The sequence below is a fragment of the Ipomoea nil genome, unplaced genomic scaffold (genome assembly GCF_001879475.1).
Source record: "Ipomoea nil cultivar Tokyo-kokei standard unplaced genomic scaffold, Asagao_1.1 scaffold3171, whole genome shotgun sequence".
Lineage (NCBI taxonomy): Eukaryota > Viridiplantae > Streptophyta > Magnoliopsida > Solanales > Convolvulaceae > Ipomoea > Ipomoea nil.
The window spans coordinates 163,742-177,311 of NW_017619599.1; the positions used below are offsets into that span (position 1 = coordinate 163,742).

General features: G+C 41.6%; 1 protein-coding gene across 1 annotated transcript; it reads right to left on the minus strand.

The window, feature by feature from the left end:
- Positions 1–944: 944 nt before the first annotated feature.
- Positions 945–3,083, minus strand: LOC109168020. Its single transcript, XM_019317067.1, has 3 exons — positions 2,195–3,083; positions 1,622–2,110; positions 945–1,504 (listed from the first exon to the last, which is right to left on the minus strand). Exons 1-3 carry the CDS (start codon positions 3,081–3,083, stop codon positions 945–947), a joined length of 1,938 nt encoding a protein of 645 aa, XP_019172612.1.
- Positions 3,084–13,570: the final 10,487 nt, after the last annotated feature.

Here is a 13,570-nt window from a genome sequence, read left to right on the forward strand (position 1 = left end):
ACTGTCTCTGTACATTTTACCAATGTGTGGTAAAATAGATCCACACAGTCACAAAAGTAGAGGATTTGATCATAGATAAGTTCAAGTGGTTTTGGATCTGTAAATCAAACTTCGCCATTCATGCAGGGCAAAGCCCGCCTCATGCATTTCATTTGGAGGAGGAAGCACCAGGCCATCAGAGATGAATATTCCGGTGGAATCTTCTCCGAGATCATATGGATTTCCATTGCCGTTTGAAACCGGAACGGTAGAGGATCCGAAAGCTGGGTGCGGATCCGACCCGAATCCATAGGGATCGGGACTGTGGACGGATTGAGGAAAGTGCTCAACTGTCACTTCATCGTACTCTCCCGGAAATCCCCCGGCTGATTGGTACGGTGGCGCGTATCCGCCGTAACCGCCGTCATCAAACGGCGGAGGAGCCGTTCTGACGTGCTCATCCATGGTAGATACATTGAAGATGCTGATTTCCCCGTCTTCTTTTCTTGATTTTCTGGTGATCCTTCGCACCAGGCTCTCTTCTGGGTTGTTGAGGTAGCAAGAAAATGAAGTCACCCGAAGACTCATGTCATTGGCTTCCATGGAGATTATTATAATAACCGGACAGTAACGGGTTTTGATTGGAAATCAGCCTCGTAGTTGTATTCATTTATACAAACCCCTCTCGCATTTGGGTGCGCCCCAACTGTTCGACAGAATTTCGGAGTCATTGTAAGTGCAATCCAAACTTCATATTTTTTTCACATATGTCATAGCTCAACTTTATACCCCAATCATGTATATCTGTTACAGTTTAAGGCTTCATCAATGTTTTTTGGGATCAAACTTGGAGGTGTGGCAGTATACTCCTTTTATTTTGTGGAAATCTTGTTTCTTTCCTCTAGTCTTTATTCTTTGATTGAGATCTCCCATGATATTTTCCAAAGGATGATTTTTCTGATTTTTTAAGACGGTAGAATGACTTTATCCTTTTCTTCATTTGGCTCTGTTTCTGTTCTGCAATTCTGCATATCATTAGTCAGAGGTGTTGGAATAGTTGTTTCAACAACTCTTGGACTTTTGTCATCATCAGTGGTTATTGCTGGAGTTACATCATCAATGATCACACTGTTTGATGAATAGCCTGGGGATGCTCCTTGGTCATGAAAATTTATGTGTCCCATACGTTGGTGCCATAATTGTGTTTGACTGATGGTTGTCTGTAAACCGGATAGATCACTATCCCATGTGTAGCATTTGTTTGTAGACCTTTTTCCCATCATGACACAATCATGATTCTGATTAAACACATTGCAACTGTCTCTAGAGAACTCTACTTTGAGTTCATCTTCACAAAGCTGACTTATGCTGATTAGATTTGCTTTTAGGCTTTGTACTAAAAGGACTTTTGACAACTTAGGCAGCCCATGGACATTCAAGGTACCATTTGCAATAATTTGTCCTTTTCCACCGTATCCAAAAGTGACATGCCCTTCATTTTTGTACTGGATGTTCTCAAGTTTTTCTGAATTTCCAGTCATATGCCTTGAACATCCGCTGTCAAAGTACCATATATCTTGCTCTTTGTTTGTTTTGGAGGTATATGCAATATTTTGGTCTTTTCTTACCCAGATTTTCTTACTATTATTTCTGTTCTGTGTTGGCCACACTCTATTGTTTTGTCTGTAGTAAAGATCATTCTGTCTCTTGTAGCAGTGAGCTTTGATGTGTCCTAGTTTGTGGCAATAGTAGCACCTTATTCTTCTTCGGTGTCGGAAGTGCTGTTGTGACACTTCCTGTGTCTCGGTTTGACGATTCTCACTAGTGTCTGTGCTTGGAGTCCTAGGTCTTTCGGTAAGCTCCTTGATTTCTTGTAGTAGTTTAGCTTCTTTGTTTTTGAAGTCTAATAGTTCGTTTTGAGCTTCTTTGTATTGTTTCTCTATTCGTTCTTTTTCATTCTTCAAATAGTGATTATCTTCCACGAGTTCCAAATTTTTCTTGATGATTTGCTCCCACTTGGCATTTAGTTGAGTGTATGCCTCTAGTAACTCTTGCATGTCATCGCTATTGTTGCTTTCATGGCTAGCGGTGAAGGCTACGAAATTTGTGTTGCTGTCATCTTCTTCACTATCTGAGTCATCGCTTAGGGTTGTTATATATGTTTTATTTTTCCTTTTCAAGTATGTGGCACATTCTGATTGGATGTGTCCAAAACCTTTGCATTCATAGCACTGTATCCCTTCTGTATTTGAACTGTCTCTTCTTTTTGGAATAGATTGATTTTGTCCAGTTGGGAAGTCTCCTTGATTGATTGAAGCACTTTTGTTTCTAAATTTGTTGAATTGTTTGAGAACTCTGTTGAAATTCTTTGTTAGGAGAGCGATTGATTGTTCTATGGTTTCAGTATCAATTTCTGGACTTCCTTTCTGCTTTGATTGGAACGCAATTCCTTTGTCATTGTTATTCCCTTTTTGCAGTATCTCAAGCTCATATGTTTGAAGGTTTCCCATTAGATCACTCAGTTTGTAGGTGTTTAGATCTTTATGTTCTTGAATAGCGGTGACTTTCATTTGGAATCTTCCGGGTAGTGAGCGTAGTACCTTTTTGACGATCCTATGTTCGGGTATAGGTTCGCCTAAGTTGAATGCATCTCCGGATATACTCAAAACTCTGGCACTGAATTGGGTGATGCTTTCTTCCTCTTCCATTTTCAGGTTTTCAAATTCAGTTTGTATCATCTGAAGCTTAGATTGTCTTACAGTTGTGTTTCCCTCATGATGATCGCACAATATACTCCACGCAATTTTGGCTATGCGAGTGGAGGCAATCAGTTTGAAGGTATCTTCGCTCACAGCTCCATAGATTGCATTCATTGCCTTCGAGTTGAAGTTATATTCTGTTTTTTCTTCTTCACTCCAGTCAATTTTAGGTTTTAAGTTCCCTTTATCATCAACTGGAGTTTTCCATTCGTTTTCTATAGCATTCCAGACACCTTCTCCTTGTGCCAAGATGTATATTTGCATTATGGCTTTCCAGTAGGAAAAATTCGTGCCAATGAGGGCAGGTGGCCTAGTGCTTGACAGTCCTTCTCTGGGAAACTCCATTAGGATCCTGCTAATAACTTAAGCAGTTTGGCTCTGATACCAATTGAAATATATATAAGCGCAGCACACAGTGATGTTGAAACTGACGTTGTAACACAAACGATCTGTAACGCAGTTCGGGCAAACAACCCTAATCTGCGAGGCACTTCTCAATTTGAGAACTTGCCTAAATCCACTAAAAGCTCAATATTTAAAGTACACTGTTTGGAACCTGAGATTACACAATAGAATGATCTTTCCTACCAAACTATTGAAACCTAAACACATGCACTACTTTCTAGGGGAATTTAGTATCCTATTCTCAAAGACTCTCGTACCTCACCAGATTAATGTTGAATGCTTGAGTTTTACAAGAAAGGACAACCCCTATTTATAGTAGCTATTCCTAACAGATTCGTGAATAATAAAGCTATTCCTAATCAGACTAGAACTAAACACTTCAATAACAATTCCCTTTAGAACTAGTACTCTTCAATAACTACTCCTCTTAGGCTTGGTATTCCTTTATAGATCTGGTATTCCTTTTGCACATAACTTTGACAAAACACTTTGAGTCAACAACATAGACTCTAAGCTCCAGGGTCTTCGCGTTGCACACCTACGAAACATGAAACCAAAGAGGATGCAAATGGCATGGAGGGATAAAACTTTTACGTCGGATTCCGGGATCTTCACTACACGACACATGGAGGCATACGCTGGGCAGGACTGCGCGAGCTGGGATACTGGCCTGCAGCGGTGAAACTCCATGCAACTAGTCGTCCTACGCAAACGGTACATGCATAATATCCTACTAAGCGGGGTTTGAACGCCAGAGATTAGCGCAGATGTTGCAGTGATCAGAACGTCGGAGATTAGTGTCCGCGGGAACCGCGTAGCCATAAATAAACTACGTATGTAATAGACCAATAAACCATTTTTTTTGTTTTTTCTTTTTGTGGTCACCACGTTAATGGCGTAGATTATAGTCAATATTGTTGGTAACATTTTTGGGTTAGATCAGATTAGTCAATGTTGCGTCGGTGGGGTCTCACTGGAGTATTAAGACAATGTTTTTATTATGCTACTGTTTTAATTTACAATAGCAATGTTTTTATTATGCTACTGTTTTAATTTACAACAGCAAAGTGCAGTGTTTAGAATTTTTGATTCTATGCTATCATTCTTTTTTAAAGGTAATATGCAGTCATTGAATTATCAATTCTAGTAATGCAATGCATCCGGAATGCAGTGGGGTATCACAGTACTAGTTTACACTGTCTTTATTCTGGGTTAAGTTGAATAATAATACCCACCAACACCAAAGAAATAACGGTGGGTGAAAACGCGGAAAATGATCAATACATATGGAGTTCTTTCTGGGTTGAATGGGTTGGAGTGCAAGGAAATCTAATTGGCTGTTATGTAGGGTGTATATATGTTAAGTGTAATCATCGTTTTCAAGAATCCCAGAATAGTATGGAGCAGACAGTGGGAGGAAAGGAAAAGACAGTAATTTTGTATGCAACATGGACCATCCCTTATGCCAAGAGAGTTGAATTGGGTCTCAGAAACCTACTAAATGTGGTCAAAGTGTTATTAAAAGTGTGGTCAAATTGGAAAAACGAGTTAGGCACGGCACACGTTGCAACCACACGATATACAATAACAACACTATCTTTGGGATGGGTTCGGTTGGACTTCCAGTGCACTTATTTGGCGGATGCAGCAATAAATTCTAGTCTAGGACTAGTTCGCACATGTTACTAAAATGTAGAAATGTAGAAAAAGAATTAATGGCATAATTTAAGACAAAGAAAGAACCATTTTGCACTGCGACATGCAGTTCACTAAAAACTATAAAAAGTGTAGTAAATTGAAACAAAGTTAAAAAGAAACAACAAACCAGTTTAAAAAAAAAAAAAAAAAAAAAAAAAAAAAAAAAAAAAAAAAACAACAAACCAATTCCAAAGTTACTTTAAAGGGAAACTACAAGCATTATGGCGTGCATATTTTCCACAAACTCCGCACTCCGAGCAAAGCTTGTGGGTATTGCTTCTATAAAGAAGACACAACAAACTCCCCGGAGCTTTCTTTCTTAAAGCCAATCTTGGCTTTGCAATTAACTCTGTTAGAAAGCCTACGACGGCACACCAAATACCGCAGATAGACTACCCCGTCCCGGTCTCGCCTCACAGAGCTGTGGCGCACAACCCGCTGATTCGGGCGTAGTTGATGTAGCACTGGATTCCCTCTGCTAATGTTTTAAACAGGCGCCCGGTTTGGGGCAGAACTGAAGCAACCACGGTGGGTGTCCATACTGTTTGATCGTTAGGTGTTAACCCCACTGCCCTTGCGCGATTAGCCTCTGCTTTCGGTATCATCGCACGGGCTTCTGCACAAGTTCGATTCAAAAGTTACGATAAAAAAAAACACTCATGGCAGGAAAGCCATGCACGGGATGCAAGCACCGCAAATAATGAAGCAAAGTGCGGAATACGCACCCTCAAACCTCTTTTCAAACACGGAAGTCGGGAGGTTACGTAAAAGGACTTTTGTACTTCATGTGGCGTGGTGCACTGTTGGACTATGCGCAACCACATTTAGGCCGTCGGATCCAATTCACCAATGCACCCGATCGATCCACTAGTTCACACGTTAATAATAGTTTGCACCAGAAAAATAGCCTATATATATATTCAAATGTGAATATGTGATCAATTTACAAAAAGTGCTATTTTGACAAACTACACCATTTATATATGTGGCGAAATCTTATTATTATTCCACGTTCATATTATTACCAAATAAAGTTTGAAAAAGAAATATTTTGAAAGAGAACGCATGTCACCCCACCCCCTCTTCCTTCGTCTCCGGCGGAGACGTAGGAGGAGGGGATGGGGTGGCTGTCGTTTTTTTTTTTTTTCTATTTTTTAAGGTTTTTATTTTAAAAATTATTTTAATAATTTTTAAAATAAAAATTAAATAATTTAGCCGGTCACCGATGACTTGGCCGGAAATTTGACTGGAAAATTTATCGACAGGACCAAATGTTATACAATTTGAATAGTCATGCACCTAATTTGAAAATATTAATAGTCAAGGACTAAATGTGATACAAATTGAATAGTCATGCTCCTAATTTGAAAATCTTAATAGTCATTGACTAAAATTGATACATGTTTTATAGTCAAGAGACTAAAAATAATATTTTTTTCTTATATTATAATGTGATTTGAAAGTTGGATCACTTTGAAAGTGATAGTGTAGTGTAGGCAAATTATATCGTGTACTAGGGCGCACAATGCATTGTGTGCCATGGCTAAAACGACGTCGTTTTCCGTTTCTGCTGTTAACTTCTGAAAGTGTTAAAAAAAAATTATTTTGAATGTACGTAATTGTATAGTAGAAATTTAAAATACACATAAACTCCTAACATAATTTCACAATCTCATATGGGTTGGGTGATCTCACCTAATCCAATCTCATAATTTCATATGGATTGGGTGATCTTACCTAATCCAATCTCTCTCTCTATATATATAGATCTAAGCGTGTATGTAAATATGCCATGTCCTCTAATTCTTGGGCACTATAATTGCACAGATAAAACCATGCCGAAGGTGAAGACAAACCGTGTCAGGTACCCAAAGGGATGGGAATTGATTGAGCCTACTCTAAATGAACTACAAGCCAAAATGAGAGAAGCCGAGAATGACTCACATGACGGGAAAAGAAAGTGTGAGGCTTTGTGGTCTATTTTTAAAATTTGTCATCAGAAGAGTCGTTATATTTTTGACCTTTACCACAGGAGGAAAGAGATCTCTAAGGAATTATATGAGTTTTGCTTGGATCAGGGTTATCAGACCGTAATTTAATTGCGAAGTGAAAAAAGCCTGGCTATGAACGACTATGTTGTTTGAGGTGCATGCAACCTCGGGATCACAACTTCCAAACCACATGTGTTTGCCGAGTTCCTAAGCATCTAAGGGAAGAAAAAGTTATAGAATGTGTGCATTGCGGTTGCAAAGGTTGTGCTAGTGGAGATTGATTGAGTGCTTATAATAGAATAGAATGCACATACAGATTGAGTAGAATACTAGAGTGTGTGCATTGCTTCAGTCAAGCCAATGTTAAAATTGTCATTCAGTCTGTAACTGACATTGTTTATTTAACTACTGCACTACTATTTCTGTATCAAAAAAAAAAAAAAAAAAAAACCTCCTAACTTAATACACATAATCTAACATTATACATAATACACATAATACACAAAATCTTAACATAATACACAGAATCTCTTAACAGAATACACATAAACTCTTAACAGAATACAGGTTGGACGGACGGAACGGTGTCCGTCGCGTCAACTCCCTACACAACTTATAAAAACAACGCCGTTTTGGGCTAAGGTGCATAATGCACAATATAACGATTGGTGTATTGTAGGGATATAGAAAAAATAATGAAAGAATTACCGACTTTTGAAAGTGAGAGAGTATTGCAATAAAAAGAATAGCCTTGAGTTTTTTTTTAGAAAATATGGAAGGGGGAAACCCAAATTACATAATAGGATTATCTAATTGCCTCCAGACTGGAATACCGGCTTTGTCTTCTTCTAGGATTATCTTGAGATCATCTGGGGCCTCATCATAGATCTTTAGGCCGGCATGTGGACTGGATAAGTTGGCTAGATAGTCTGCTGCTCGATTTTGTTCTCTGGGAACGTACATTATGGTCCAGTTAGCTATGTTGTTAAGTTCTCGCCTGCATGCATGAATAATGTTTCTTGCAACATTGTCCACAACCCCTTTTTGGTTCACAGCTCTGACTATCTTCATGGAGTCACTTTCGAAACAAACCATATTCAGTCTCAGAGTGATGGCTAATTGAATACCTCTCAGGAGTGCCCACGCTTCTGCGGCGTCGATCGAGCAAGCCCCGATGGCATATGTGAAGCCTTTGGACCATCTTCCTTGATCATCCCTGATTAATCCTCCACATCTAGCTTGGTTTGTGGTGGTGTTGAGGCATGCGTCAATATTAATTTTTGACTAGCCGTCTGGTGGTCTGGTCCACCTGATGAGTCTCCACTTACGTGTTGCTGCTTTTGTCCTCATAATGCTTGATTTGTTAAAGGCCTCATTGATGTCTCTGCATTGTGAGTGAATCCAGTAGACTTTCTGGTCTAGGCTTGAGTCCTTACCATTGAAGATCCTGTCATTTCTCCACCTCCATAGCCACCAGATTGCTAACGCGAAGGTGATGTTATTATTATGCTTTCGTCTATTACATCCCCAGCCTTTAACACCAGCATCGAACCACTCAAGGAACGTCGAAGTGTTGGTATTTATATCTGTGTTAGGTGTGATTGCTTCCCATAATATCCTAGTCTTAGGACAGGCCCTGAAGATGTGCTCCATTGATTCTATTTGATCACCACAGAAATCACAATATGCATTATCCGTGAAGCCTCTCTTGAATCTATTTTCGTTTGACATGATCCTATCATGCCTGATAAGCCAAAGGAGGAATTGCATTTTGCTCGGAATTTTGAGCTTCCAGATATTGCTCCAAACGCGCGTCTCAGGTTGGGGGTGAGGATTGGATATAAATGAGTAGGCTGACGAGACAGTGAACTCACCGGTGGAGTTACAGCCCCAACTAGTAACATCCTCCACTTCATCGCTCTCTGTTAAGATGAAGGCTTCCAGCTTCTGTAGGACCTAAGTTGGCAAAAGGTCCATGAGTTCATCCCATTTTCATCCCCTGGTAGTTTCCCAGTAATCTGAGACTCTTGCATACAGGATTGGTAAGGGCAGGGTAACTGTAATGAAGTTGATCAAGGGTTGGTGGTCAATCCATGGTTCCAACCAAAACATTGTATTCTTTCCATTCACCACAGCTTTTCTAAGACCTTTTTTTTAGGTTAGGTGTTGTCTTTAGGATCCCTTTCCAAGCATTAGACATCCCTGACTTTGGCTGCCATGTGTTAGGATCTAGAGCCTGAACCCCATACTTGGCCTTCAAAATTTGTGCCCATAGTCCTTCTTCGCCCGAGTGCAGTCTACATCCCAATTTCATCATAAAAGCTAAATTCATGTTTGCCAGATTCCTAATCCCAATACCTCCATCCTTAGTTTCCTTCGTAACTGTATCCCATGCCACAAGGTTGCACTTCCTATTATTGACGGACCCTCCCCATAGGAAGGCTCGAATAAGTTTTTCGATTTCATCAAGGATTCCCAGAGAAATAAGCGTAGATTGCATTGCGTACATAGGTATAGCCGAGAGAATTGCTTGGGCAAGGACCTTCCTTCCTGCTAAGGTGAGTGTTTTCATTTTCTAGCCTGATAATCTATCTCGAATCTTATCAACAATCCCTTGAAAGGAGTTTTTTTTCAGTCTGCCGTGGTGAGAAGGTACCCCCAAGTATCTGCCCAAGTTGTCAGTAACTGTAATACCCAGAATCTCAGCTACTTCTTGTTGGATAGCAGAAGGAGTGTTCTTCGAAAAATGCAGTAGGGATTTGTCGAAGTTCACCTTCTGCCCTGAGCTATTGCAGAAAAGGTCCAAGCAATGTTTAATTACCCGTGCTTGTTGTGTTGATGCCTCTCCAAAAAGGACCATATCATCAGCAAAAAGAAGGTGAGAAATACACGGACCATTTCTGGCTACTTTAATCCCTTTCCAAAGACCTTCCTCCACCTTCTCATGGATAAGGTGGCTTAATCGTTCAATACACAGTACGAAGATAAGCGGGGATATAGGATCACCTTGTCGGATGCCCCTTGATGGCTTGAGCCATTGTGAATGCTTACCGTTAATGGAGACTTCCAATCTTGCTGTTGTAATGCAACCCATGATATGTCTAACCCAGAGATTACTGAAACCTGCCTCTTGGAGGGTGTCGTGGATAAAACTCCATGATAACCTATCATAAGCCTTCTCAAGATCAATCTTTAGGATCATTAGCCCTGTTTTCCCTTTTTTTGCGATTGGCTGTATTTAAGAGCTCTTGGTATGTGATTATATTGTCCACTATTTGACGCCCGGGGACGAAGCTTGACTGATTTTGTCCAATGAGTTTCTGGATGGCTAACTTCAGTTTAGTAGTGAGAGTCTTCGAAATAACCTTGTATGAAGTATTGCACAAGCTGATGGGTCTAAGCTGCTTAGCATTTTCTGGGTTCAGAACTTTTGGTATCAAAGTTATGATCGTATCATTACATCCTTCTGCAAGAACGCCAGTTTTGAAGTAGTCCATTACAAAGGACACTAAGCTTTCTCCCACCACCGACCAGTTTTGTTGGAGAAAACCAGCATGGTACCCATCGGGACCGGGGGCTTTGAAGGGGGCCATATCGAAACATGTCTGCTTGATTTTTGCGGGTGTGACAGGAGCGTTTACATAATCCCATATGGTTTTGTGCAAAGCTGGGAATGTCTTACTCCAGGTCGTGTGGACTCTATTGTTGTCCTCTTCCGTATATAGCTCTCTGCGAATTGAGTAATATGATCCGAAATGTCCTCATCTGAATCCAGCCAATCCCCTTGACAGTTCTTTAACCTGGTGATTTTCGAATATGCCTTTCTGACAGTTGTGGCAGCATGATAAAAACCCGCATTCCGGTCCCCGGTTGCTATCCAGTCTTCCCGTGACCTCTGAAACCAATAGAGTTTTTCTTGATTAAGGATTTCATCTAGCTCCTTATGTAGTTTGATATTCAGCTTGATCAAGTCAGTCCTTGGGTGACTATCAAGAGCTCTTTGTGTTTTTTGATTCTTGCTAGGACTCTTCTTTTCCTTTGGAATATATTCCCAAAAGAGCTGTGGTTCCAACTTTGAAGCTTTGCTGCTAGGGCCTTTTTGGCTTGTTCAAGTGATTGGTTCGAGTTCCAATTGTTCTTGATGAAGTTGGAGAACTCCGGGTGTGACGCCCAGGCTGCACTGTACTTAAACTCCTTCGGACCAGAGTGCTTATGGCTTAACATCGTGCTGATAAGGATGGGGGCATGGTCGGAGTTGACTATGGGCAAATGGTATACCCTTGCATCCGGGAAGCGTAATCTCCATTCAAGGTTGCTCAGAGCACGGTCCAGCCTGGCTGCCCTAAAAGAGGTTGCACTAAGACTTCTGCGCCATGTAAATTGAGGTCCCTCATAGCCTAGATCAATTAATCCCTCCTCGAAAATCCATCTCCTAAACCCTGCACATCGTGTAGAAGATAGATTAGTACTAGAAACCTCATTAATAGAAAGGACAGAATTATAGTCACCAACTGAGAGCCACGGTCCCTGCAAGTTAAGGCCTGCTTGAGATAATTCCTCAAATAGGTATTGTCTGAGGGCGTGATCCGGGTTGCCATATACAAAGGAGAGATTCCAAGGTTGTGAATTTTCCTCTTTAATACTCAGTAATATGAATTGAGGGTTGGTCTTATGGGTCGCTACTTGGAGCACATCTTTCCAAAGGACCCATATACCACCCGAGAAGCCAAGGGCTTCGACTCTAAGCCATTGATCGAAACCAAGATCAAAGCAAATATCATTAGCTTGGTCTCCCGAAACTTTTGGTTCCAGGAGGCACAAAATGCTGGGTTTGTAATCATGCAAGAAAAATTTGAGGGTACGGCGAAATGTTCTTGATGCCGCCCCTTGGTAATTCCAAACTAAAACATTCATTAAAAAACAAATGGGGGGAAGAGGAGCAAGCTCAATTGAGCGTAGGGGGACCCAAAGCCAGGCTATGCCGACTTTCTGACAGATTAGCAACATCCAAAGCCTCATTTGGCGTATCACAATCAAAGAAATCAGCTCCCTCATCAGGAGCCATTTCGACATCAGCGCTTGGTGTGTGGTGATCAGAGTCTATTCCGGTGTCAATCTGACGGTGGTTGACAGTAGTTCTTGATATTGGTTGTCCTCTCACCGACCCCCTCACAAGTGTGTGTTCATCAACCGCTGCTGCCCTTCGAGGGATAGACGGCCTTTCCCTTCTGTCCTGCTGGGAGGGTCCTGCCGTCCTAATTCCCGGTAGTCGGTTGGTAGGAGAGAGGATACTGTTGTGATCCTCACTTCTCTGCTCAACCGATCTTGAAGATCCATCTGTCGGAGGCCTGGTAGGATCTCTGTCAACTGGGGTAGTAGTGTTCATGGGGGGGCTTGGTGATTTCCTTCTTCCTTGATGAATGTGAGAGCTAGGCTGCTTAGTCCTCGTTCTTTGTTGGGAGGTGGAGGGATGGGTTGGATTCTGGGCAGCGGCCGGCGGATCATCAGTAGGTGCTTTACCCAAGTTCCTCTGAGTTATGATTTCTTCTCCCAACACTTCCTCTCCCAAGTTATCGTCTTCCATGTTTCTCAGTGGACCAAATCTGGTTGCGTAATTATGCTGGTTGGAATTATTCGGGTTAATAGGGGCTTGAGTTTTTTCCTTCATGTTCTGCCTCTGACCAGATCCTTGGTTGCCAAATTTTCTTGTTGCTCGCCGATCTTTCCTTGTTACTAGCATCCAAGGACCAAATCTCTCTTTGAGGTGGTTTTTGGTTGGTTGTTCCTGGTGTCTCTCGTCCGGTACCTGGGGTGGAACACTATCCTTCCCATTACATGCTTCCTCGCTCGTAGAATCTGGAATGGGGTCAGGTCGTGTAGGCATATTCAGGCCACAGACTTTCGATTTATCTCCATACTTGCCACATTTGAAACAGATGAGATGAATCCCTTCATACTCTATCGGATATTCCTCATCTTCGATTGTGAATTTCGCAAGAAGTTGCTTCGTGATATCGATTTCTACACAGATACGCGCGAACTTTCCTCAGGATGCTAGGCAAGTAGTGTGGTCGATCTTGACCGTCTTCCCAATCTTATCTCCTAGTTTAATCAGTGTGTCTTCATCAAAATACTCAATTGGGATGTCAGGAAGTCGCACCACACGCAGATTTTCTGGGTCTTGTTTGTATGTGGTCTAAAATTAGGCTTCCATTGCTAGACAACCAAGTAGTGATCCTGGATTACCCACGGGCCCTCGCATCTTGCGATGTCATAGTCTCTCTGGAGCTCAAATCTGGCCAGGAAATAGTCGTGTTCAAGATCTATCAGTTCCATCTGACCTTCAGGTTTCCATAGCGAGCGAAGCCGGCGGATTAAGAAGTTGTAGCCAATCGGTTTACCCATGAGCTGGATGATAAGGGTTCTCCTCCAAGGTTTCCTAATTCTGAGTTTCTCCTCCTTTGATAGTCTGATTCTTGGGCATTCTGGGTCATCTTGTTCATCTGAACCTTCATCATCCGAAGTGTCGTCCTCGCAGCCCTCAAGGTCATCCTTCTTGTAAGTTATGAACTTCCGTAGGCTCAACTTGTAGCTAGCTGGTAAGGGTGGGGGTATGGGGGTCGATCGATTGCCTTCGGTCTCCGTATCCATAGATTCCGAGAATGCCTCTGCTGTTGAATTCACGTTCGTCGAGAAGGGGTCCTCTGTTGCACTGTCCATCTGTGGTGAGGTCATCGG

What these genes read in the sequence shown, in the direction of transcription:
- LOC109168020 (XM_019317067.1), bottom strand. Translation starts at nt 3,083, where the DNA reads ATGGAGTTTCCCAGAGAAGGACTGTCAAGCACTAGGCCACCTGCCCTC. An exon ending in ACAGTGCTATGAATGCAAAG is followed by an intron (nt 2,111 to 2,194) that starts GTTTTGGACACA and finishes GCGATGACTCAG; the next exon opens with ATAGTGAAGAAGATGACAGC. An exon ending in AACACAGAACAGAAATAATA is followed by an intron (nt 1,505 to 1,621) that starts GTAAGAAAATCT and finishes CTGGAAATTCAG; the next exon opens with AAAAACTTGAGAACATCCAG.